Here is a 27206-nt window from a genome sequence, read left to right on the forward strand (position 1 = left end):
GTGGGGATCGACACACCACGGATGGGTCCCAGTGGTCCACATCCAACAGGAATTTTAGGGCTGTGTCCAGGTTTAATTTTAGGTATATTAGAAATGGAGAAAATTCATCTACAGAGCTATCCAAAAACATCCATCCTCATCAAATTCAAGAGACTCTGTTGATTGTTTAGAGTATAGGATACTTTTGGGTGAGAAGTCCATGAGGCCCTGTCGATACTTGCCCTTCTCCCACGTGATCATGGAGAAGTCAGATTCAACAATGTTTGTGTTAGAAAAAATAGAGGCAACTCTGCCACAAAATTTTGTAAGTTATGGAAACCGGCCATGTCAATAAGCCCAATCGATGTGAAACTTTATTTGCAAATTGGAGTAGTTGTCAACGGCGTCCTTGAAGGTCATCTTCATGCAATAGGTGTGCACCATGGCTTGGTGGTCATTCTCAATATCTTTGATGGATTGAGCATCCTACTTAATTGATTCCAACTACAACTTATGTCAATGGATAGAAATGTACATCAAAGATGTCCGTAGATGCATACAAATCATGGAATAACACATTTTAGAATATCCTTGTTAATAGCATTGTTATTATAATTACATTAGGCAACAATGGATGCAATGCCATTAACGAGCCTAATAAATAAGGCCACTATGTTATGAACTATGGTCTAAGCATCAACTACGAGCAATGAAGTTATGAGGCTTATCACGAATATACTTTGATCTTGAATGAAAGCCTTTGAACTTATGAGAGCTATACACCAAGATCCACAGTGTCGAGGTAGAAAGAATTTGTCTCAAGAAAGTGTTGGACTTTTGGCTGCCACTAAATGCTCAATGAAGCGTAAGATATAAAAGTACCAAGTTTATATATATATAATATTTTCCCTTTTAGGGAAATTACATCAATACATAAGCCCAAGTACAAAAAAAAAACACCCAAATGTATAATAAAGTATCTTAAAACCTTATATATCTTTATGATAAATATTTCCTGAACTTCAATAGTTCATATCTCATGATCAGACCATCTTGACAACCTAAAATTTTACATGAAGTACTGATATACTTTCAAATATGTCCACAAAAATATTCAATTGCAATTTCATTACGGATCTTGAGATATCATCAAAATCCTAACAGTAGCTTTAAACCCTAGCTTACATATACCCACATGCTATTTTCTTCATATCTCACAAAATAAGTAATCAAATACATGAAACTTTGATCTATAGATTTTTAACCTAATAACTCACACTTGTAGAAATTTTAAGTAAAAAATTCATCTAGAAACTCAAGATATGGCTCCAACCATTACTATCAACAAAATGACTCACTTATTGCCTCTGAATTACATGTATTGTCTTCAATGCCCTATAACTCCTTCATCTAGACTTAGAATTCATCAAACATTATATGTAAAATATAGCTAAGAAAGTGTTCTCTCCAACTCTAGTCACCGATCTTTCATTGCTCTTTGTGCGCATATGTTATGCTTCAATGAGTGACAATAGGTACAAATTTGACACCTTAACTTTGAACACCTATACCTTCTTTACAAAAACTCGAAATCACATAAAATCTTCATCCAAATTATATCCAAAATCCTAAACTTATTGACCTCAACCTGCAAAGCTTGAATTACTTCAAAAAAAAAATCCTAATCCCTAATAAGGCCTTAGGTAGCCTCCTTGAATTCCATTGGCCATGGCCTTCGACCAATATGAATGAAGATCTCCATTCCTTGCCTTCATCCAACCATGCTTTGCTTTCATCCCTTCCAATAAGCCTGCTAGTAGTTAAGATTTTCTTCTTTAGGCTTTAATCTCCTCTCAAGGCTTCATATCAATCATTTAGGTCATATAATGTTTTTTTAAAATGCTATAATTAAAATAGATAAAACTCAAAATAAAGTTTTTTTTATATCCATTCTCTTTAAATTAATCTATTAACTATTCTAACATACATCTAGATTTATTAACATATAATATATTTTAATTAATTTTTACATACTGTAAGCTTTTACAATACAACAAGGAATGACAATTTTGAGATGCCATAAGCCATAGCTAGAATCTCTAGACTGTGTAAATCTTGTACTTTGTACAAATCTACCAATGATTGAATCAAGCCTTTGAACTAGGTTTTTTGTTGATCTAGAAGGATCCTCAATACTTATACGCATGTCATATTAGTTGATATTACCTTTGCAATGTTGTAAAATATAAGAAATACCATCTATCAAGAAGAGGGAGGGTATTAAAGATATAAATTAAAAAAAGATATATAAGCTTGTAGAATTTTTATAAAAAAGAAAGTGACAAAATAGAAGAAAGTATGTATATTCAAGGAAGAATTGGAATGACTATTGCCAAAAACTAGAAAACATAAGATTCTTGAAACTAGATTAAAAGTAAGAAAGGAGTTGACAAGAATGAGGAAAGACTCACTCTTGCCTCTATATATACTACTTAACTAAGAACTATGTGGCGACAAGCTATAAGACCTATAATATGAATCCAACTTGTAGAACACATGTCTAGTTTGTAAAGCAAGTTTTGTAGGTGTGCACCACATATCCAACTTGTACTACAAGTGGTCAATATATTGACATGTGACTTCCTTGTTGGCCAAGTTTTCAACCTACCAATCATCTATAGACATGTATAAAGGCAAAACAATGTTTATGAACTTCTAAAAAGCTTTCTACAAGATATTATTATATTTATCTACTTTGACTTATTTCTACATATTCTTATTATCTACATAATTATTAAAATAAATATGTATATTCGTGACATTATTCCCCTTTCTAGTAATAAGTTCTACGAGGAGTGGTGATTAAATGTTGATGAAGTCCAAGATGTACTAAACTATATTTGTCATGTATTTTGATCTTTATTCCCTTTAAAGGTAGTTGATAGGTCCTTTCAACCATCGATAATGTTCTATACTAGGGTGAGAAGATCATCTTAATATTTAATCATTATTGAGGCTTTTATGACTTCTTTCAAACAAAATATTAATAATACCATCAAGAATAGTTCCTATCTCCAAAAGTATTACTAAACAGTGAGAGTCCTTTCTAAGGTTGTGGTACCAAATATGTTGTATCTCACCATCTATTCAAAGAAGAAAATATCATTCTTGAGGATCTTCATCTCAATTTTGATGTCTCAAAGGTTGTTATAGTTGCAATGTCTCATCTGATAGCTTAGTAAATGATAGTTCATGAGTTGAATTTGCTGATTGTTTGTTCTTCATCTCCTAAGTACTAAAAAATCCAAAGAAACAATTATATAAGATAGAATGAAATCTCTATTGAGCTTGCTTTGCTTTATAGCAAAGAATTTCTTGACTCTTCATCTTGATTTTAATAGATGACATTGATGAAAAGCTTTAACTTTGACTGATGCATTTGCTAGATTCCTAGATGGCTTCCATATGCATTCATTAATATCATATCCATGCCAATGTACCAGATATTTTAACCTATTTTGGTACCACCTTGAATCTAAGACTTCTTATATATCAAATTCTTCATTATTGTCCACATCTATAAGAGGTAGAGGCATTTGTTTCCTTCCTTATATATCCATTGTCTTCTATGGCTCAAATAAAGATACATAAAATAGGAGATGGATTTTTATAGACTCTGGTAGATGTAATCGATAAGCAATTGGATTGATCTATTTACAAATGAGAAATGGTCTAAGCCTATGATAATCTAGTTTATCACAAAGACAAATAGTTTTAATATTATGATGAAGTAACCATATCTTATCTCATACATAGAATTGAAGTTGTTCTTTGTTATAGATATTTGTCTTGGCTTTTTGTTCTTGAGCTTCTTTTAATTATGCCTTCATTATTGCATGTAACTCTCACAATCAATTTGCTACATCTTTTACTATAAAATTATCAACTTTTGAAAAGTCAAAAGTGTCAAATCGTGGATGATAATCATAATTGGCAAGAAAAAGTGTTTGTTGAGTAGAAAAATGTATCAAATTATTGTAAGAAAACTCTATCAATTGTAAAAGAATTATCCAATCATCTTATTGATAATTAATGGTACACCTCAAATACTGCTCTAAAACTTCATTTACCCATTTTGATTGTCCATCAATTTGAGGATAGCAAGCCAAAGATAATTTTATGTCCACCTTCGATATCTTAAAAAAAATTCTCCAAAATCTTGATAAAAATTGTATTCTTCTGTTTGATATAATATCCCTCGGTAATCCATGATAGTGATAGATGTTGTCAAGGAAGGATTTAGCTATTCTTTCACTTCCGATAGATTTTGTACATGATACAAAATAAGCCATTTTGGTGAAACAATCTACAATCATGAATATGGAATTACATGGACTTCAAATTGGAAGATCAATGATAAAATCCATAGAGGCAAAAGACCATGGTTGTTTTGAGATAGGTAATGGTTGGAGTAGTCCATAAGGTTGATGATGAGGAATTTTTGATCTTGAACAAACATCATAGGTCTGCAAAATTTTTATAACAGCCTTCCATATTTGAAGCCACCAAAAATTTCTAGATATAGGCTCCAAAGTCTTATTATATCCAAAATGTCCTGCTGTAAAGAAATTGTGACAAGCTTCAAGAGCACATTGTCATATTGTGATTTGGCTACTATGTGAAAATATGTCACGGCCATAATCATGTAAGCTAATAATTACATATAGAAATAGGTAGAAGTAAGTAAAAGTAGATAAAAGTAAGCTAATTCTATAATATTTAATATAGAAGCTTCTTAGAAACTTCCTAGACGCTGCTTTGACTTCATAGGTGTCTTTAATTGACTTTTTGGATTAGAAACGTGGTCAACAAGTTGGCCATGTGCCACACATGTTGTTAGCTTGAAAATCAAGCTAACTATGTGGCCCACACGTAGAAAAACTTGCCTTGTAAGTCAAGGCATGTGTCCTACAAAGTCAACACATATTGAAGATCCTATAGAACGTCGCCACGTAGCCCTTAGTTAGATAGTATATATAGAGACAAGAGTGAAGGCTTCTTCACTCTTGTCAACTCTTTTCTTGCTTCTAGTCCAGGTTCAAGAGTCTTTAGTTTCTTGTCTTGTGGCAATAGCCATTCCAGTTTCCTTTTAATATATCTACTTGTTTATATTTTGACTTGTTATATCGAGATAGCCTTTTGGTGTATATTTTCCCTCATCGAGTCTTTGTCCTTGACAGATTGACAAGAAAAAATTTACAATATCAGGGCTTTGTTTTTTTTTGAGTAAGAGTGGATTACCCCTTCCTCTTGACAAGACATAAGCATATTAGAAGTTTGCGGATTACCCACTTCTAAACTGATATTGTTCTTAGTATCTTCTTTGTTATCAAGTCTTTTTTTTCTTTTGTCTAAAGCAATATCAAACAAATTTTTCTTCTTAGTTTCATTATCGCAAAGCTTGTTGAAATGAAGAGTGCAATGGCACAAATGCAAGAGCAAATGAGGGAGTTAATGCTTGCGATGCATCAACTCAATTCACCAACACAGGAAAGAACAAGAATAGCACAAAGTGGAGATATAGAAATGATCGGAGCTGCTTCAATATCTACAACAAATCACGTTCCTTCTCCAATTGTACAACACCCTATAAGCACTAGAGAACCAAGAATTGCCTTACCTGAGAAATTTGATGGTACGAGATCAAAGTTTGGAGGGTTCATCAATCAAGTACAATTGGCAATTGAACTTCAACCGCAAAGCTATCCAACTTCAGGATCACAAGTCAGGTTTATTGGCACTCTACTTTCTGGTTCTGCATTATCGTGGTTTTCGTCTTTTCTTGAACAGCGAAATCCAATATTTGACAATTTGGAAGCTTTTTTGGCGGAGTTTCGATCTATGTATGGTGAACACGATGCAACTCGTGTTGCAACAAATAAGATCCGAATTCTGCGACAAGGAAATCGCTCAGTAACAGTATATGCTTCACAATTTCGACAACTTGCAATTGACATCAAGTGGGATGATGCTGCACTCATCAGTCAATTTCTTTATGGATTGCAATACGAAGTAAAGAAATTGATGCTCAACTTACCTGATCCTCAAACTTTGAGTCAAGCAATCGATTTTGCGATAAAATATGATAATCGACTTTTCGAATTTCAATCCAAGAATCATTCACGGGAACCTCAACGTTATTACTGAATGGCAACATCAATATCTTTTCCAAACGTACATTCAGAAGTAAAAGAAAACATGTCGGAAAATGGATTTGTCCAGCTACAATAGTGACCGTGCAACTGGAACCTTGTACAATTCCTAATGAAGGTCCTATCCTCTCCTCAGAACCCTCTCCTTATTTTATAATAGACTTATATTTAGGACCTAAGAATTACAAAGCCTCTGCTTTATTAGATTCGGGAGCCTCAGCCTGTTTTTTAGATGAACAGTTTGTTAAAAGTCGTAAAATATCTTTTGTACAGAAACCTAAACCAGTACATGTAGAAGTCATAGATGGTCGTCCCTTGTCTTCTGGAGATGTCACTCATGAAACTCATCCTATAAAAGTAACAATAGACGGTCATGATAGCTACATAGCTTTTAACATAATTAAATCTCCGTCCAATCCAGTTATTTTAGGTTTATCCTGGCTAGAAAAATATAACCCTCGAATAAATTGGAATTTGCGTAAACTTGACTTTTCCCAAAGCGTTATTAATATTTCTACCAACCAAGTAAAAAATTATAAGTCTAGTATAGTAAAATCCGTACTGATAGGTGCAAAAGCATTTATAAACGCATCAAAAGAAGGATCAACTTTTGCTATTTATGCTGCACCTATTTCTGAAAACGTAAAGACTTCAATTGGCATTTCAAGTCAATATCAGGAGTATCAAGACGTTTTTGAGAAAAAGAATGCGGATATTCTTCCTGAGCATCGCCCATATGATTGTTCAATCGACCTCAAGGAAGGAACTCAGCCACCATTTGGACCAATTTACAGTTTATCGCAAGATGAGATGGCTGAACTCAAGACATATATTGACGAGAATTTAGCGAAGAATTTCATACGCCATTCAAAATCTCCAGCAGGAGCTCTAATTCTATTCGTAAAGAAAAAAGATGGATCTTTACGAATGTGTGTTGATTATCGAGGACTCAACAAGATCACAATCAAGAACAGGTATCCATTACCTTTGATATCAGGACTCCTTGACCAGTTGAATCAAGCTAAGATCTATACAAAAATAGATCTAAGAGGAGCATATAATCTAGTACGGATCAAAGAAGGAGATGAATGGAAGACTGCGTTTCGAACCAGGTATGGACATTTCGAATATAATGTCATGCCCTTTGGACTCACGAATGCACCAGCTGCTTTTCAACATCTCATGAATGATGTATTTCGTGAATTCTTAGACAATTTTGTCGTCTGCTATCTAGGCGATATCCTGATCTATTCTAAGAACGTCGAAGAACATGAAATACATGTTCGTCAAGTATTACAAAAACTTAGAGATGGAGGATTGTACGCCAAGATAGAAAAGTGTGTATTTCACACTACTCAAGTTGACTTTTTAGGATACATCATTTCAAATGATGGTCTCATGATGGATTCTAAGAAAGTCCAAACAATCATGGATTGGAAGATTCCAAGGATGGTAAGAGATGTCCAATGTTTTTTGGGATTCGCCAATTACTATCGGATCTTCATCAACGATTTCTCATGAGTTGCAGCTCCACTTATATGCTTGACTAGTAAAGATAAATTCCAATGGAATCAAGAAGCGGAAGCAGCATTTGAAGCCTTGAAGACATCGTTTGTCTCTACACCAGTCTTATATCGTGTTGATTTTTCCAAGGCATTTTTTATAGAAACAGATGCATCAGATTTTGCCTTGGGTGCAGTTTTATCACAAATGGGAACAGATGACAAACTTCATCCGATAGCTTTTCATTCAAGAAAATTCTCAGCAGCCGAGATCAATTATGAGATCTACGATAAAGAACTTCTTGCGATCGTGGATTCCTTTCAAGAATGGCGTCATTATCTAGAAGGCGCTTCTAGTCCAGTCACTGTGTATACAGATCACAAGAACCTCGAGTATTTCATGTCAGCACGCGTGTTGAATCGTCATCAAGCTCGTTGGAGTATGTCTTTGTCAAGATTTGAGTTCATTATCACTTATCGGCCAGGAAAACAACAAGGTTTGTCCGATGCCCTATCTAGACGTTCTTATTTTGCACCAAAAGAAGGAGATGCAGCTTTTGAGCAACAAAGAACGGTCCTCTTGAAACCGGAGCAATTTCATCTCCGAGCAATGAAATCAACATTGACTGTTGATTCAACTTTTGTCAAGCAAATCCAGTCCAGTATGTCCTCAGACCCTCTTGTTTATGATATCGAGAATAATTCTTCGAAGTCTCATGATCCTTCTAAGTTTGAGTTCAAGAATAATGTATTATATTTTGAAGGACGCCTATATGTTCCAGAAGGAGAAGCATGTTTACGTGTTCTTCAAGTACGTCATGACTTTCCAACAGCAGGGCACTTTGGATATAATAAGACTTTGGAACTCATATCAAGAGATTTTTGGTGGCCACAAATGTGGAAGTCAGTCAAAGACTTTGTACAATCATGTGATATTTGTTCAAGATCAAAAATTCCTCGTCATCGACCTTACGGACTTCTTCAGCCATTACCTATACCAGAACAACCATGGTCTTCTGTTTCTATGGATTTCATCTTAGATCTTCCAAGCTCAAAATCTTATGATTCTATATTTGTGATAGTAGATCGTTTCACCAAGATGGCACATTTTGTGCCATGTACAAAATCTATCACAAGTGAAGAAACAGCTAAGCTTTTCATTGATAATATCTATCGCTATCATGGATTATCTAAAGATATCATATCAGATAGGGGAACTCAATTTGTGTCAAGATTTTGGAGGACCCTTTTCAAGATTTTAAAAGTGGACATAAAGCTATCTTCGGCTTTCCATCCTCAAACTGATGGACAAACAGAGCGCGTAAACCAAGTCTTGGAGCAATATTTAAGGTGTACTATCAACTACCAACAAGATGATTGGACAACCCTTTTGCCATTGGCAGAGTTTGCTTATAATAATACGGTACATTCTTGCACGCAACAAACACCTTTCTTTGTCAATTATGGCTATCATCCACGACTTGATACTTTTGATTTTTCAAAAGTTGATAATCCTGCAGCAAAAGATATGGCAAATCGGTTGTCAGAGTTACATTCAATAATGAAGACGCAATTGAAGGAAGTTCAAGAACGACAAAAGATAAACGCAGATCTATATCGTAAGGAGCAACCACAAATCAACGTGGGTGATAAGGTATGGCTACTTCGTCGCAATATCAAGACTACTCGACCTTGTGACAAGTTGGACTATCGTAGGCTTGGCCCCTTTTCTGTTTCTGAATAGATCAACCCAGTTGCATATCGGTTACATCTACCGGAGTCAATGAAGATCCATCCTATATTCCACGTGTCTCTTCTTGAACCATATAAGACAGTGGATATACAAGGAAGAAGACAAATGCCACCGCCTCCTATAGAAGTAGATAATAATGAAGAATTTGAGGTGGAAGAGATATTAGACTCAAGGCGGCGTCGAAATAAGCTGGAATATCTTGTTCATTGGCGCGGATATGATATTAGTGAACGCACATGGGAGCCATCCAGGAATCTAGCAAATGCATCAGCTAAAGTCAAAGTTTTTCATCAACGACATCCATCAAAACCAAGATGAAAATCTCTCTTATAAAAGAGACAAGATTGAGGCAAGATAACATTCAATTTTCTATCCTTGTTTGTAACTTCTTTGCATTTGTGACGCTAATTAGATGGAGAGCTAACAACCAGCGGATTCAACTCAAGAACCTTCGTTTGCTGACCTGCCGAACGAGACATTATGATTGTCACAACCTTCAAGACGACGCAATCGAGATGAAGATCTTCAAGAACGACATATTCTTCTTCGAACAGATGGTGAGATACAATGCATTTGGTATCACGATTTGGGAAGGGACTCCCGATGTTTGGTGATTTTGCTAGAGGTAGGAACAACTCCTGATGGTGTTCCGAATATTCTATTTGGAAGAAGTTACGAAGGCCTCAACAATGATCAAATAACTGGGTGGTCTTCCTGCCGTGGTATGGGACACTACCGATGGTTGAGAGGCCCTATCAATCATCTTCGAAGAGAACAGAGATCAGAGTATGTGGCGAATACAATTTGTCGCATCATAGATTTCCTCAACATATGATGACCGCTCCTCGTGGAACTCGTCTCTAGAAGGGGGGATAATGTCACGGCCATAATCATGTAAGCTAATAATTACATATAGAAATAGGTAGAAGTAAGTAAAAGTAGATAAAAGTAAGTTAATTCTATAATATTTAATATAGAAGCTTCCTAGAAACTTCCTAGATGCTGCTTTGACTTCATAGGTGTCTTTAATTGACTTTTTGGATTAGAAACGTGGTCAACAAGTTGGCCATGTGCCACACATGTTGTTAGCTTGAAAATCAAGCTAACTATGTGGCCCACATGTAGAAAAACTTGCCTTGGAAGTTAAGGCATGTGTCCTACAAAGTCAACACATATTGGAGGTCCTATAGAACGTCGCCACGTAGCCCCTAGTTAGATAGTATATATAAAGACAAGAGTGAAGGCTTCTTCACTCTTGTCAACTCTTTTCTTGCTTTTAGTCCTGGTTCAAGAGTTTTTAGTTTCTTGTCTTGTGGCAATAGCCATTCCAGTTTCCTTTTAATATACCTACTTGTTTATATTTTGACTTGTTATATCGAGATAGCCTTTTGGTGTATATTTTCCCTCATCGAGTCTTTGTGCTTGACAAAATATTGTGATTATATATTTAATGTAAAATTTACTTTATAACATGGTGATAGCCATGTTATTCGATTATAGTTGGTTGTAGAATGTAGTTGAATTACTACTTTAAAAAGAAGTTGCTTAAAAGAATTATTATTAAAATTTGTATAATTTTATTTTCTTTTGATAGTGGCTTTTGAGATTGGTTTTTTTGGTAGTAACTTTTAATATTTAGAGTCACCTTTATTAGACATTGGTGATCCTTCAAGTCTTATTTTGTTTCTTTTATTTGGTGTTTAAGGCATATATTATGTAAACCTTATTAAAAAAAAAAGTTAGAGAAGAGTCTTGGTAGCAAAAAATAGAGGTAAGGGCATCTATATAGATGAATGGAGATGAATGATTAGAACCTCCATTCCTATTGGTCAAAAATCATGACGAATGGGCTTCATAGATGCTGCCCAAGGCCATATTAGAGATTAGGATTACTTTTCTAGGTGCATTTGAACTTTGATGACTAAGATTAGAGAGCTCAAATTTTTGGCTATGGTTTTCATGCAAATCTTGTATAATTTGGAATTTATGTGAAGGATATATAGGTGCTCAAAGTTAAGGTGTTGATTTGGGAGATATTATAATTCTTTTGACATAATACACGCATATAGAGGGCAATTGAGGATTGGCAATTGTGACTAAAGAGAGTACTTTTGCAGCTATACTTTTTGTATGCTGCTTGGTGGATTCTATGTTGGGATAAAGGAAGTATTTAATTTTGAAGTCGACACATGCAATCTAATAAGGATAGTAAGTGACCTAATTTACTAGTAGTTGTATCTTGAGCTATATCTTGAGCAATTTGATAAGGTTTTGGCTAAAAATTTTAGAGAATGTGTACATTCATATTAATAAACTTTGTATATAAGTTTAATAGCATTTAAGTATTGGTTTCTTGAGATATTAAGAATATAGTGCTCGGGTGCTTGTAAATTCGGATTTAGAGCATGTGCTAGGATTTCTTAGATGCCAAAAGATTGAGAATGAATTTATAGTTGGATTTTTTTGTGATAAAATTTAAGAGTAAATTCTATCTATTCTATAAATTTGAAATAAATTAAATTGTTAGATCAAGAGTTATGAATTTTTAAAGTTTGAGAAGAGAAAATCCTTTGCAGAAAAAATATGTTTTGAAGGGATTTTACTATATTCTGAATTTTATGCAAAGTAAAGGAGTTTTGGAAGCTAAAAGAAGATACATATAAAAGTTTAAGCTGAATTCTCTATAGCTAGATATCCAGTGTATTCCCAGATAGCAAATCACGTGATGCGACAATGTAATCGTGTTTTTCCTTCTGGAACATATAAGTGTCCTTTAAAATAGATTAGGTTGTCTTTAAATTCAAATTTGGAAGTATCTTGAGACTTAGAAGAATTATTTTTAATATCATAAGAAGAAGGTCTGAGGACATACTTACTTGGATCTACTTGAGAAAAGTCAAATCAATAATCAATGTTGATTTCATTGCTTGGAAATGAAATTATTTAGGCTTCAATAAAATTATCTTTTGTTAGTCAATAGCTACTTATTATTCTTTTGGTGTAAGATAAAAATATGTAAAAAAGGCATTAGATAAACTTTATTATTTTTTTAGCCAATAAGTGATATTCAATTCGAATCATGACAAAGACATGTTCCAACAAGCTTGACAACAATTCAAAATACATGCTAATATGAAATATTTGAGGTTCTTGTAATTCATATACACAATGATTAGACTTGAAGTGTCTTTTAAATAATGATGCCATTCTTAGAAAGAATACATAATTACAAAAAGTTTCTTGTTATAGATCTCATAATTAATCTCAGATATTGAAAATTTTCTTGAATGAAAAGCTACTAGATGAAGTTCACCATCTGCATCTATTTATGACAAGACTGTACCCAAGGCAAAGTCATATGCATTTGTCTCCATAAAAATTACTTTATAGAAGTCAATACAATACAAGATTGGTACAAAAGTGAAAGCTTTCTTTAAAGCTTCAAATGATGTTTTTGCTTCTTTACTCTACTTGAGCTTGTCTTTACAAGTTAAGTGTGTAAGTGGCACTATAACCTGAGAAAAGTTCTTAATGAAGATTCAATACTAATTAGTAAATTTCAAAAAGTATTATATATCTTTTACTATTTTTAAAATCTTCTAGTCCATAATTATTTGAATTTCTTTAGGATCCATCATTAGACCATTGTTTGAAATGATGTATCGTAAGAAGTCAACTTCAATAGTGTGGAATATACACTTTTTCATTTTAGCGTTGTCGTATTGTAATTACTTATAGTATGTAAAAATTAATTAAGACATATAATATGTTTGTAAGTCTTGATATAGATTAGAGTGGTTAGTAAATAAAGTTAAAGAGAATTGATGTAAGGAAATTTATTTGGAGATTTATCTATTTTGATTATAGTATTTATATTATGTAAGATTTAGATATTTAGTATAAAACTTAAGAGAAGATTGGGGCCTAAAGAAGAAAATCTTAACTAATAGGAGGCTCATTGGAAGGGATGAAAGCAAGGTATGGTTGGATGAAGGCAAAGAATGGGAAACTTCATTCCTATTAGTCAAAGGCCATGCCCAATGGGCTTCAAGGAGGCTGCCCAAGGCCTTATTAGGGATTAGGGTTTTTCTTTCAAATTCATTCGAGCTTTGGAGGCTAGGATCAGCAAGTTCAAGGTTTTGGATATAATTTGGATGAAGAGTTTGTGTGATTTCAAGTTTTTTTTGAAGGAGATATAGGTGTTCAAAGTTAAGATGTCAAATTTGTACCTACTGTCACTCTTTGAAGCATAACATATGCGTACAAAGAGCAATGAAAGATCGGCAATTAGAAATGGAGAGGACACTTTCTTGGCTATACTTTACATATATTATTTGATGAATTCCAAGTCTAGATGAAGGAGTTATAAGCATTGAAGACAACACATGTAATTCAAAGGCAATAAGTGAGTCATTTTGTTGATAGTAATGGTTGGAGCCATATCTTGAGTTTTTGGACGAATTTTTAGCTCAAAATTTTCATAAGTGTGATTTATTAAGTTAAAAAGCTATAGATCAAAGTTTCATAGTATTTGAGTATTTATTTTGTGAGATATAAAGAAATTAGCATGCAGGTATATGTAAGCTAGGATTTAAAGCTAATGTTAGGATTTTGATGATATCTCAAGATCCGTAATAAATTTACAGTTGAATTTTATTGTGGACATTTTTTAAAGTATATTAGTACTTCATGTAAAATTTAGGATTTTTTAGACAATCCAATCATGAGATATGAGCTGTTAAAGTTTGGAAAATATTTCTCATAAAAATATATAAGGTTTTAAGATACTTTATCATACATTTGGATATTTTTTTGGTACTTGGGCTTATGTTTGGATGTAATTGTCTAAAAAGTAAAAACATTATATATATAAACTTGGTATTTTTATATCTTAGACTTGATTAAGGATTTAGTGGCAGCCAAAAGCCCAGCGCTTTTTTGAGGCAAAACCTCTCTACCTCGACAGCATATTATCCCACATCTCTAAGTTTTTGTAACACATGACAAATATGAACTTCATGTTCTTTTGGATTCTTAGAGTAGATTAAAATGTCCTCTAAGTAATAGACAACAAAATCATGTAAGAATTCACAAAAAATATCATTCATAAGATGTTGAAAAGTAGCTAGTGCATTCGTGAGTCTAAAAGACATGACATTGCATTCAAAGTGTCCATTCCTTGTTCAAAATGTAGTCTTCTATTCATCTCCTTCTTTAATGTAGACCAAATTGTGTGCTCATTATAGATCTATTTTTATATAGATCTTAGCTTGATTTAATTGATCAAGAAGTCTAGATATCAAAGGCAGAGGATATCTATTCTTGGTAGTAATCTTGTTGAGTCCTCGATAATCCGCATACATTTGCAATGATCCATCTCTTTTTTTTAAAAATAAGATAGGAGCTCCTCTAAAAGATTTTAAATGGCATATGGAATTCTTAACCAAGTTCTCATCCATGTATTTCTTGAGTTCAATCAACTTATTTTGTGATAAACTATAGATTGGACAAAATGGTGACTGAATTTCTACTTTAAGATTGATTGAGTAATCATATAGACAATGCTCCAAGAGAATATTTGCATTCTTCTTCTCAAAAACATCTTTAAAATCTTCATATTGACTTAGAATTTCACTTGAAATCTTTCCATTATTTAAAATGGGTGTGGCATAAATAACAAAAGATGATTATTTTTTTGTAACATGTAAAAAAGTTTTTGCTTCTACAAGTACAAGTTTGGCTACACTTGATTCATAGCTTTCTATTAGATTAGAAAAACTCTTAATGATATTTGAAGAAAAGTCAAGTTTATGAGAAATCCAATCTATCATAGGATTATACTTTTTTTAGCCATGATAAATCTAAAATGACTGGATTAGAAGGAAATCTAATTATATTAAAAATTACGTGACTATTATGACCATTTATTACTACATCTATAGGAAGTGTTTCATGAGTAACATCTCTAAAAGATAATAGATGACCGTCTATGACTTCTACGTCTACAAGTTTAGTTTTTTGTACTAATTATATATTATGTCTTTTAACAAATTCTTTATCTAAAATACAAGCTGAGGCTCCTAAATTTATTAAGGCAAAGGCTTTGTGATTATTAGATCCTAAACGCACATCTATTGTAAAATAAAGAGATGATTTTGAAGAGAGAATAAGATCTTTATTAGGGATTATATAAGATTCTAGCCGTAGGGTCCCTATTGTAAGTAGACAAATTTATTTTTTGACATGTTTTCATCTTTGACATTAGTACTCCTCATTTTGTATTTACGTCGTTTCTTTGGATAATATTGAGTAGTATGCTTAACTTCTCCACAATATAAATATAGTCCTTCTTGACAACGACGAGTCTTTTCTTGTTTGATAAGAGGTTTAAAACGTACTGCATCAATTTGCATGTCTTCTACTTCCAAATTTTTAGATTGAAAAGTTGTTGGTGTTGTCATTGAATTGTATTAACATTGAGGTTTTCTTCTATGATTCTGAGATTAAAACTCAAAAAGTCGATTGTTATATTTTACAGTAAAGTCAATTGCTTGACTCAATGTCTAAGAATCAGGTAAATTGAGCATCAATTTCTTTACTTCATATTATAATGTGCAGAGAAATTGGCTAATGAGTGTTGCATCATTCTACTTTATATCTATCACTAATTATTGAAATTGTGAAGCATACAATGTCACTGATTGATTGCTTTATCGCAAGATACAAATCTTATTGGTTAGAACATGGATTGCATTATGTTCTCCATACATAGATCAAAATTCTACTAAGAATGATTCTAAATTATCCAATATTGGATCACGTTGTTCAAAAAATGATGAAAACCATAATAAAGCAGAATTTGAAAGTAGTATTACAATAAACCTGATTTGTAATCCTTGAGTTGGATAACTTTGAGGTATTAGTTCACTAATTGTACCTGATTGATGAATCCTTGAAATTTAGATCTTGTACCATCAAACTTCTCAGATAATTAAATTTTTCATTCCTTGAAATTTAAACAATATTCTATTGTTGGAACAGTAGTTTGGCTTAGTGTAGATATTGAAGGAACTCCAATCATCTCTATATCTTCATTGCCTAATAATCATGTTGTTCTTTATAGTAGTAGATTGAGTTGATGTATTGTAAGCATTAATTTTCTCATTTGCTTTTGCATTTGAGCCATCGCACTCTTTATTTTAGCAAGCTATGCCATGCTAGTACAATAAATAGAAAGGTGTCTATTCTCATAGAATATAATACTTAAGAATTAAGAAAAAAAAAATTCAAGAAATAATATCAATTTAAAAGAGAGTAATCTACAACTTCTAATATGCTTCTGTCTTATCAAGAAAAAGAGGTAATCCACTCTTAATCAAGAAAAGATAAAGCTTTGATATTGTATGTATACTCTTATCAATTTGTCAAGGATATAAACTTGAAGAAGATACATAAACTTGTGGAATCTATATCAAAAAGAAAGTGACAAAATAGAAGAAAGTATGTATATTCAAGGAAGAATTGGAATGGCTATTATCAAAGACTAGAAAACATAAGACTCTTGAAATTAGACTAAAAGCAAGAAAGGAATTGACAAGAGCAAGGAAGGCCTCACTCTTGCCTCTATATATACTACTTAATTAAGAACTATGTGGCAACATGCTATAAGACCTCTAATACGCGTCTAACTTGTAGAATATATGTCTAATTTGTAAAGCAAGTTTCATAGGTGTGTGCCATATGTCCAACTTGTACTATAAGTAGTTAACATGTCGACATATGGCTTCCTTGTTGGTCAAGTTTTCAACATATCAATTACCTATAAACATGTATAAAATCAAAAGAACATCTATGAAGCTTCTAAGAAGCTTTCCACAAGATATTATTATATTTATCTACTTTGACTTACTTCTACATATTCTTATTATCTACATAATTATCAAGATAAATATGTATGTTCGTGACAGAAAGATATGTATGAATAGCTTTGGTGCAAGGTACTTGTAAATCACAACACCTCCTTACAATAAATTCTACTCAATTTTTTTATGGATGACCACCATATATCTATAAATTTCAAGCATGTATAATCCATCTTCTTGTTGTGATGCTAAAAATTTGTCCAATCATTATCTACTTGCAATCCTTGCTAATTCCAACTACTTGTGTCTTCCATTTTGGAATAATAACATCCAAAAGTTTTACACTTATTACAAATATTACTTTGGCTATCTTGCAATTAAAAAATGGAATTGCAAAAAAATAGAGGATGTGCAACTTTTATTGATGCTTGAATCTCAAGCAAGAAAGTCAAAGCAAGAAGCACCTTGTTTTGAGCCAATATCAAGAACAAGCAAAAATATCTACTATATGTAAAAGAATTTGATTATTTTCTGAAAACTCATAGCATAAACTACTCTTACAAATAAAATTGTACAATTGTTACTACATCTATTGAAGCAACCTATATGCAATACAATCTTTGTGATCTCCATCTTGTATACTTTACAACTCAGATTTTTTTCTCTACTAAGCTCAATTTGATCATTATTTGCATCTTCAAACTACTCAAAAATTGATAATGCACGTTCATGAGTTGATGCAAATTCTTCATCATCCGCATTAAGTAATATATCACCAATAATTACATCCATAATATCTTGATTGATTGTAAACAAGAGTACTTTTTTAGTCTCAAAATGAACTATAAGGATATTTTTGAAATTCACTTAGTCAAAGAACTACTTCTTTGAGGCATATGCAAGGGTGTTGTATCATACCTATGCTTTGGCATACAATGACTTTATATACATCATGATGTTGTTTGCACATACGAGAATTTGAAAATGTTTTTACATTCATTGTCCACATTCATTGTTCACACAATAAGCACCATATTGATACAACTTGATCAATGCTCTCATCTCATAGATTTGAGGCAAGATTGATCTTCCTCTCCATAGAAGATTTTCAAGTAGTCTACAACTCCTTGACAATGGTGAATTCAATGTACATACTCCAATGTGCCTACTGTGACTATAGATTAATATTCCTTTGCATGGATCGTATCATGCAATGCCTCCCTCAATTGTGTGGAGGATTATTATTGTTGGTGCCTTACTTTAGGGCATCTTGCTAAGCTTATTCTTGGGAAACTAGGGTTTATTTGGAGAAAAGCCCTAATCTTATCAGGCAAAAAGTTGGTGTGTCCAAGCCTACATCTCGCAGGCCTTGAACCTATTTTGAAGTGGGCTAGACATGGGTGGGGCAAGAGGCCACGCCAATTTCTGGTTCGGCTTTTCCGTAATTCAGGTTTTGGTGTTTTTAAGAGGTCCGGTGGAGTTGCTCGGATAAAGGGGCGGTGGGATTGGCTAGTTTCACCCATGAAAAGCACGTGCGCTATTTTATTCAATTATATTTTCTTCTCCTTCTTCCTTGCTTGCTCTCCCTGTCGTCATGTACCAGTCCGTGCCGTCCCCGTTTTCATCTCATGACCAGACCAGCCCCGCTATACACGGGCATCGTGATCATCTGAATAGATCGAGGTTCAGCAGTGGAGTTGTTGCAGAACAAAAACAAGAGTGCGACCCACTTCGAACATTCACCGCATTCATCAACGTTGTCTCTCATCAGGACATTATCTCTCAACAAGCTCCAGACAAAGCTTACAGGATAGGATAGACGAAAGACAGAAAGACAGGTCCTTTTTGTCTCATGGTCTCAGTCCCTTTGCATACCCAATCTTGGAGGAGCATGCCCATCGTCTTCGCTCGCTGTAAGGTGCTTTTTTTTGCTTCGGCCGCTTGTTCACGTTGAGTTTCGCCCTCAGCAGCACGTATGCCCCGCAGGTTTGGAGCTTGCCAAGACAAATCTGGGTTTTGTTTGGGTTTGGCAGCTGGGATAGTAGCATTGGACTCAAAGCTTCGTGGGTGAAAGGCTCTTCTTTCAATTCTGTGTGTTTTTTGAGAGTGTGGTGTAGTGGAAGGGGTGCTCTTCCTTCCTTCATGACGTGGTGCAGCGGCGGTGAGGAACCCTTGAGTCGACGTGGTGAAGACGGTGGCGAGGCGGGGCATGGAGGAGGAGTAAACGTGGGGATTTATCAGTAGGAAACAAGCGCATGATCGGTAGGGTGAGGGAGCAGAATCATTTGGTGGTGTTGGGGTGACAATTGCAGTGAACGGAGGGATACATGGTTGATTGGAGAGCTATGGCTAGGGAGCCAGTTGCTGTAGACTACATGGGGGTGGGAGGTGCTCCCTCGAGTATCTCTGGTGGACATGAAGAGCGAGTAAGTCTTGTAAGGCCCATTCCTAGTGTTCCTAACAATGGTGGTGGCCACTTTAGGAGATCGCCTGCCCCTGAAGGCGGTCCTCACAGTAGCCCATTTGAGCAGCATGGTGATTTCTCGTCCTTTGCTACTTCTTCCTCCGCGTCTGTTTTGTTTTGTTTTGTTTTGTTTTTTTAATATTTTAAACCTGTCACACTCGGGCTTCGTTATGAGCGGATTCGAATGTTTGGGTACGTTGGGGGGATGAAGGACCTTCACGTTGGAATTGATTAAGGCACCGGCTCATTGGGAGTGTGTGCAAGCGTGAGCTGTTAGGTATCTTCTGATGTCTGTTCTGATGCCGTTGGCGTTCATTACAGCCTTCTTCGTTTTATTCGAACCAATCATACGTCTGTCTCGAAGGTGGTGGCTATTGCTTCAGCATTTGGTTGAAGTAGTGAAGTAATCGCGATGCTTGTCTCATAGCGGTGGATCATGTTGCACCGTGGACACATGTTGCTGGATGTAGAGGTGTTGTTTAGACCACGGTACTACAATCTGGCAATGATAATGCGGAAAAGGTTTGGTAGCGAAGGGATTTCGATGTATAGAAGTTATCCAATTAGGGGACATTACTCCACATTTCGAACCATTTATTGAGTTATTTGTGTTGTTTTGAACAGACCCAGACCAGAAGTCCTGGAAAAGAGCTTCCTTTCTGGCAAGATTTCAGTCAGAGGAGGATAATTCCAGAAGGGTTATCATCTGTCCTAATAAGGAGAGAGAATCGACAGATGGCCATCTGAATGATCATCCGCAGTCCTCCTCACAGTGGAATAATTCAGAATCTAAAAGCCATACCCACCATCCTGTAAGTCGGTGTTGCACTGCCAATGATTTGTGCTTGCATCGTTACTCCTATGAATCTGTGTGATTTTGATCCAATGAAAAATCGCTCAATTATCCTTGTGTTACCATTGCAGGCGAGCTTCGTAAAGTAGTATAATGTGTTTCTGTGAATGCAGCAATCTCAGAAGGTGGCGGCCATGTACGCTAGCCATCATCATTTGTTGAGAGGTATTCAGAACGGAGATGCATGGACCTCGCCGCTTAAAGATGAAGTACAGCGGGGTGCTCAACCGTTGGACCATGCGATGCAGCCGCACCTGTCTTCAAACCAAGGCAGATTCGAGTCCCCAATGCCATTTGGCGGACATAGACTGGGGAGTGTAGAGAGTGGAGCTGCTGTGGCTCGGAAGAAGCCACCTTTTCAATATCCATTCCAAGCAGGAAACCTACCAAGGTATTCATTGGAAAATCATAGTATTCTTCTATTACTCCATGCTAGTTCAGGTTCAAGTTGTGCTCTGCTATCATGAAGTAACATGTAACCGTGACAGACCTGGTGGACCTTGTAAGCAACCTCGCACGGCACAGCTTACCATTTTCTATGCCGGCATGGTTAACCTCTACGATGATGTGCCTGTTGATAAGGTGCGACTTTTTTCTCATTACCTTTTTACCCAGCCAAGGAATTATAGAAGAATATTATCAGGAATCGATTTTTGCATACGCGTAATGTAGTAGCTTTGTGGGATATTATTTTGGCAGGCTCAAGCTATCATGCTCTTTGCGGGTAGTGAAAGCACGTGGTCTTCAAACTTAATGGACCCTCCCCAGGCTGGAAGTGTCGCTTCTGGACGGACATTTTCTGCTCCAACCACAGTGCCTCTCTCTACACCAGGACCACCTGCTCCGCAAGCTCTAACCACTTCAGCTTCGGGGCCGCCGAGTTCTGTATTACCTGGAATGGTATTTTCAAACCTCCGACAACCATCCACAACCAATGGTACAATTCTGGCCCGTTTCTTTGTTTAACAGATGCTTCTTGATTTCATACATATTTTCGTTTGATGACAATTTGAGTTTGTCTTCATAATTAGCGATCTGTGCGATGAGCAGTTGAGCTGCCCCAAGCAAGGAAAGCCTCATTGGCTCGATTTCTTGAGAAGAGAAAAGACAGGGTAAAGAAAGATCCCGTCAAGGAAGGAGATGCAACTCCTTTTGGCAACTCTCCAGATCCTTCAATTGGGAAACCACCAACATGGTCGCCCTCACCATCTCCTTCGGTCTCTAGGTGCATGGACCATGGATCATCTCCTGGTCGTCTTGAGCATCAATCAGGCACATCTAGTGGCAATGAACAGAACTCTCCGTGTAATTCTAGACCTCCGCAGTCACCCCCAAGCCAAGGTGTGGCCGAGTAGAGGAGTGATAGGACATCGAAAAGGAGAGACTTCAGATTGGACAACGAATCGAACAAGCGAACTCGGAGCGGGAAGTCACTGGGCAGGCTTGCTGGTGAAAGCATGGCTGATCATGCCATGGACAACGGTGCATCACTGCATAGATAGTTTCTTGTAATCCATCTTGCATCCAAAAAATTTAATTCTAAAGGACTATTCCATCTGTTTCAGCTAGGCTAATAGAATCCCTGGAACACCCGTTAATTCGCGCTTCGTTGAGCCTCGAGATGGTTTGCAGCATTGAACACCATGGCATGTTCACATCGGACACAGCTGCTGGAGCACTTCACACCAAGGAAGAATTTGCGACGAGTGATCGTAAAAATTAAAGAACATGTGTCAGAAGCGATGTCACGGCTGTCCCTCCTCGAAATAGAACTCAAAGCTTCGTTGCCATGCCACAATGAACCGGTCACACTGAGCACAGTGCTGGAAACATGACTCGGCACAAGCAGCAAGAACCACAGGTGGTTGCTACCAAAACTTGGATTCTGCAATTTCGCATCACTATTCACGCTGCTTTGTACTCATTCCTATGACACAATTACTTACTGTTTCTTTGTATCAAAGGGTGCCAGGAGGCTGTCATTCTGCTGTGTCGGATACATCAGTGTGGCTAGGCCTTCAGAGGCCTTGCTTGGACCATGGTCTTCAAAACTAAGAACTTCACGCAATGCCTTGTATGACTTCTCTTTTGATTCGAAGAATGACTAAGGTTGCTTCCATGGTCTTCAGCAGGAGCTAAAATTACTTGATGCTACTGCCCACATCAATTGCTCATTCTAATGGCATTCGAGAAAGTATTTATAGTTATAATCCGCAACTCATCATCATCTTCGAAAGCCGCTGGTTGTTGTGCTCCTTGATCACCCATCTCAAGCTTACTTTCATGCATTGGGATATCTGTAATAATCTTGGCTGATGAGAGTCTCAGTCAATTCTTCACTGCATGATCATAGTGTTAAAATAGCCCTGTTAGTTAAAATTAAAGAAAGGATGTGATTCAGCTGATTCTTTGTTTCCGTTTAAACTTTCCATCACTGCATTACGCATGCAACTTAACTTTGTCAGGGAAATTTGCATGGAAGACGATAACTATTCAATATTATTATTGATATCAGACTTTTCATGCACCTTCCAAATGTGTCCACACCGCCACAAGACATCGCCTTCAACCAAGCTTTCATGGCAAGTGCGATAATTGCCGCGTGTGAACTCAGAATGGGAGATTGTCACACCCTACGTTTGTCCACGTCATAATAAACGGATCCCGCCATGATCACGTGTACACCATGGGCCACGTGTCGCATGCGTTGCCAGCTGTCGAAGGGTGTGGTTTGAGCACATGCGCCGTCAAGGGTCGCCGAGTTCTAGCAGCACGTTGGGCTTCGTAAAAGGCCACGTGAATGATATAAAAAAGGCGGAAGACACGTGGTAGCATGCATGGCATCGCAATTTGGCCTAATTTAGTCGGTCGAATAGATGGTTTGGAGAATCGGGGGCATTTGAAAATCACGATTACCAAGTTGTCATCAGTTCTCAGATTTACTGTAGGAACATCTCTCACGTTGTTTTATCCATCTGTTTCTTTTGTGCTCTCCAATGCGTATTCATTTCAGTGCAATTTGTCTCTTCACGGTAAGAATGACATACCTCAAGCATGGCAGCAGCTATGACTCATTACTACACAGGAGCAACCTTAACCATTAACAATTTCAGGTCAGAAACACGTCATAAATCCCCACTCGGCGATCGTTTTGGATGGCCAGCATACAGAAAATAGAGACCAGAATAGTGCTGTTTGATGTTTACAGCATCTGTGCAAAGGAACTACAAAGCAAAAAAATAATTGGCCTTTGTCTCTTGTATAATCCTGACCTATTTCTTCTGGTCATCTGACAACAGCCTCGCATTCCGATAATACTGCAATCGGTGATGGCAACACATTGGGAGTTTGCGTAATCCTCGGCATTTGATTGTCTTCTGACATGCTTTGACTTGGTTGAATAGGTGGTGGAGAGTTCGCTTCATTGTCAGTCGTTGAAGCCCCACTAGCATTTGACGATTCACCGTTCTTATTTTCTGTTGCTGGAGGAGAGAGCGGACGTGCTGGTGGTCTGCCAGTGCTCAAGGACGGGCTAGGCGATGCATCACGGATTCTTCTTAACGCTTCATTTCTCTGTGCATAGGGTCGTGTGCGTGCTCTAAGAATATGTCAAAGCAAAGCAGCAATGTCAGAAATTGTGTACGACTTAGAGGTGATTTCAACGAAATATATTGCGAGACTGAAGATTAAATTGATCTAAGCAGCTGCTGTGATGATAACTTTCACACCTATCTCTTCTCCTTTCCAGAAATCGAGCTAAAGATGCTTTTCTTGCTTGAGGGAGTTCAACTGCATTACATGAATAAAACAAAATGTCAAAATATGAGTATAAAACCTCTCAATTCACTTTAACAATTTAAATTCTGAAAGCCCAAATCCTGTAACAAAAAACTGTGAAAACAGAACAAGGGAACTGATCGCACTTGTTCGAGTTGGTGTTCGCCGGATTGCAATGGGAATATCTCCTGGTGGTGGGCGCCCAGCACAAGCCGATGGGGCAGGAGAGCTGGTCCTGAGCCTGGGCTGGCTCATTGCACCGAAGCTACAAACCCCAGGGTGTGCCGAAGCACCATAACTTACGAGAGGGTTCAAATAATTAGAGTGACTCTCTCTACTAGCTAGAAGCATGATAGCTTGAGCCTGCAAGAAGAAGACATATTCAATCGCAATTATTGATCAGTAAAATGTACAATCCAATCAAAATAAAAATAAAAATAATTTTTGCCAATCTCGTACATAAAAAATGTAAGGGCCTATGAAACGTTGTGAAAGCAGAGCCGAGCAGTGGAAAAATAATAGCTCACCTTGTCATACGGTACATCCTCATAGACATTGACCATGTCTGCGTAGAAGATAGTGAGCTGCGCTGCGAGTGGAAGCCTTCTTGTTGCAGGTGTTCTGGAACGTCAGAAAGTGATCACTATAACTTTGTGTATTGGTACCCAACGAGACAAAGGTAGAAAAGGAATGTATACTGACATGGTCTTGATGTAAGTAGTAGAAAGCAGCAACAAGGCGACCAAGTTCCTTACGTTGCAAGGGCATCAGCTGCCGCCATGTTTGCATCATGGGTTGGATGTTGCAAATTTTGCTGGTGTGGCAGATTCTCACTAACTTGGAGGGATCTAAATTTGACGCCATAACTGTTCTTCATTACGCTGCACAGGGGCTCTCGAGATCCAAATCCTGCACTGTGGTTTGAAGAAGAGTACTGATGCAAAATCGGAAAGGGTTTATTGCCTGAAAGATTGGTTTGATGGACACTTGTAGTCTGTGCTTCACCTTTCAACAAAGACGCCCTTATTGGGATATTTCGCAATGCCTGTTGGTGACCATCATACTCGGACCCCGCCTTCCAAGTACGTTGCTGAGAAATGTCTAATTCAAATCGACTCAAAAAACTCTTCTGCTTGACATCCAAAACACATGAGCACTGAGTCATCGCCGTATACCAATGCAAGTGTTGACACTTTGCTGCAATGCTAGTAACTCAAAGAAAGAGCAATTAATATCGCTGATACCCTAAACTACGATGAAAAAACGTTGGCACTTACAGTATGATATGAAGAGCTTGCAGAAGCAGAACAGTCCCGATGAGACAGAATTAGCCGAGTGGCAATCATAAACGATGTCCTTCTTAACAGATGTTTTAATAGACACGCCAGAGTTGTCCTCGTTTCGAAGATCTGCTTGACGTCCACCTGCTGCTATGTGATCGTTCACCCATGATGGCCGGTTGAGACCTGCACAGAAAAACATCAGAAAATCAGCCCTTGTGAAATGAAGTTGCTTCTCAGAACTCTAACCATGGCAGCTCGTTGTGTTGTGTGGCTGGTACATTGATCAGTACAGAACATGATTAGCGTCCAGGCACACCCTAAAGTTCAGTCATGAGTAGTTCAATTGCACTGATCTTTGGCTGCCCAAATCAAATGCATATGCAGTGGTGTCAAGATCATCCGTGTACGAGGATATGGGTATGGAGCTAAACTATATCAAACAGTTAGATATGGTGATCTCAAGGTTGTGCATCTCTAAAACCTCGCAGCTCCTGGTGCAAAAGTAAAATTCGGAATCAAAGCTTTCATCACACACGAGAATACAATGAAAAGAGATAACCGCACCAGGTTGAGTGAAACAACTGGAGCCTCGATGGCCGGGTAGTATCTTCGACAAGGATTGCACATTTTCAAGATCGTCTGGCAGGCTGCTAAAGGTCTTCACGAAACGACCTCGGTCACCACGCTCGTCATGCTCAATTAAACTTTCTCCAAAACGACCACCAACTCCTTACTCACCCATCCAAGGATAATGAAGTCAATCGCCACTGGCTCTCACGCCATCGAGTGGCACGTACGTTGTAAATCAACGCTATCTCTCTCTCTCTCTCTCTCTCTCTCTCTCTCGTCAATATCAACACGCTACGGACAAGCTACAATCGCTCCTGGCACATAACCTCCACACTAACCTCCTCGCACTTCTTCCAAGATTCACTCATTCACTACATGTGTAGCTACCTTTTATTCTAGTATATCCCTGCCTTGCACTGAAGCTCCTGCGCCTTCTTTCCCACGCTGCAGCGCGTCATGAAAAGGTCCCCGGCCCTTGCACTCAAACCCCTCAAACAAACCTCATCAAAAGATTGCCATCACCTTTCAATTCACTCCTCCAGACTCCCCTTCCCTTCCACTTGCAAAACCACGACTGCGTTCTCCAAGTTCAACCCAAGGTAAATATCCGCAGCCTAACTCAACCCCTCAACCGAACCCTGTCCGCAACCTCTCAGAACTTTACCAACAAAACTAAGAGCAACAAAACGCCCCGATGTTCGCCCGCAAGCCAATGCAGCTCTCAAACACTCCAAAATTGGGTGTATCTCGTCACGGGTCCTAGGGAGCCGGCGATGTGATCCCACTCCACAAACTCGATCACAATGGCGTGCACTGCACATGCAATCACGGCGTCAAGAGAGGCGGGACGAAGCTTACGACCAGCAGCCGAAGGGACGTCGCTGCAACCTGTGAGCACACGGTGATTCTAGTAGGAATGGAAAGCATCGCACAAGCATGAGTGTGTGTCTC

The 27206-nt window shown here is 37.0% G+C and overlaps 2 protein-coding genes and 1 long non-coding RNA gene across 5 annotated transcripts; 2 read left to right on the forward strand and 1 right to left on the reverse strand.

Annotated features, from left to right (window-relative positions):
- The first annotated feature begins 18978 nt into the window (after positions 1-18978).
- LOC112283590 (uncharacterized) lies at positions 18979-22186 on the forward strand. Of its 3 annotated transcripts, none has more exons than XM_090251430.1 (7): positions 19025-19294; positions 19426-19843; positions 20397-20584; positions 20739-21016; positions 21114-21207; positions 21325-21562; positions 21676-22186. In XM_090251430.1, exons 2-7 carry the CDS (start codon positions 19636-19638, stop codon positions 21978-21980), a joined length of 1311 nt encoding a protein of 436 aa, XP_090107556.1. In that variant the 5' UTR covers positions 19025-19294; positions 19426-19635; the 3' UTR covers positions 21981-22186. The 3 variants fall into 3 exon arrangements, with proteins under 3 accessions (XP_024378251.1, XP_090107556.1, XP_024378254.1); XM_024522486.3 differs by having other exon boundaries at positions 19057-19294; positions 19621-19843; XM_024522483.3 differs by having other exon boundaries at positions 18979-19843.
- Positions 22187-22345: 159 nt separating this feature from the next.
- On the forward strand, positions 22346-23152 carry LOC149989188 (uncharacterized). Its single transcript, XR_016503457.1, has 2 exons — positions 22346-22486; positions 22590-23152. It is a non-coding gene; the product is annotated as an uncharacterized LOC149989188 (long non-coding RNA).
- A 640-nt stretch (positions 23153-23792) lies between these two features.
- Positions 23793-26802, reverse strand: LOC112283591 (uncharacterized). The gene is made up of 7 exons (XM_024522487.3): positions 26250-26802; positions 25680-25868; positions 25158-25531; positions 24930-25023; positions 24549-24765; positions 24354-24414; positions 23793-24223 (listed from the first exon to the last, which is right to left on the reverse strand). The coding sequence occupies exons 2-7, from the start codon at positions 25746-25748 to the stop codon at positions 23911-23913; spliced, it is 1128 nt and encodes a 375-aa protein (XP_024378255.1). The 5' UTR covers positions 25749-25868; positions 26250-26802; the 3' UTR covers positions 23793-23910.
- Positions 26803-27206: the final 404 nt, after the last annotated feature.

Source organism: Physcomitrium patens, chromosome 6 (genome assembly GCF_059467195.1).
Source record: "Physcomitrium patens ecotype Gransden chromosome 6, ASM5946719v1, whole genome shotgun sequence".
NCBI lineage: Eukaryota > Viridiplantae > Streptophyta > Bryopsida > Funariales > Funariaceae > Physcomitrium > Physcomitrium patens.

Bases quoted from the DNA above. Each gene is read 5' to 3' on its own strand.
- LOC112283590 (XM_024522483.3), top strand. From the start codon at position 19,636: ATGGTTGATTGGAGAGCTATGGCTAGGGAGCCAGTTGCTGTAGACTAC. The intron at 21,208-21,324 runs GTGCGACTTTTT...TTATTTTGGCAG, and splicing joins ATGATGTGCCTGTTGATAAG to GCTCAAGCTATCATGCTCTT. The intron at 21,563-21,675 runs GTACAATTCTGG...TGCGATGAGCAG, and splicing joins ACAACCATCCACAACCAATG to TTGAGCTGCCCCAAGCAAGG.
- LOC112283591 (XM_024522487.3), bottom strand. From the start codon at position 25,748: ATGATTGCCACTCGGCTAATTCTGTCTCATCGGGACTGTTCTGCTTCT. The intron at 25,024-25,157 runs GTAAGGAACTTG...CTGACGTTCCAG, and splicing joins GCAGCTGATGCCCTTGCAAC to AACACCTGCAACAAGAAGGC. The intron at 24,415-24,548 runs GTGCGATCAGTT...CATGTAATGCAG, and splicing joins GCGAACACCAACTCGAACAA to TTGAACTCCCTCAAGCAAGA.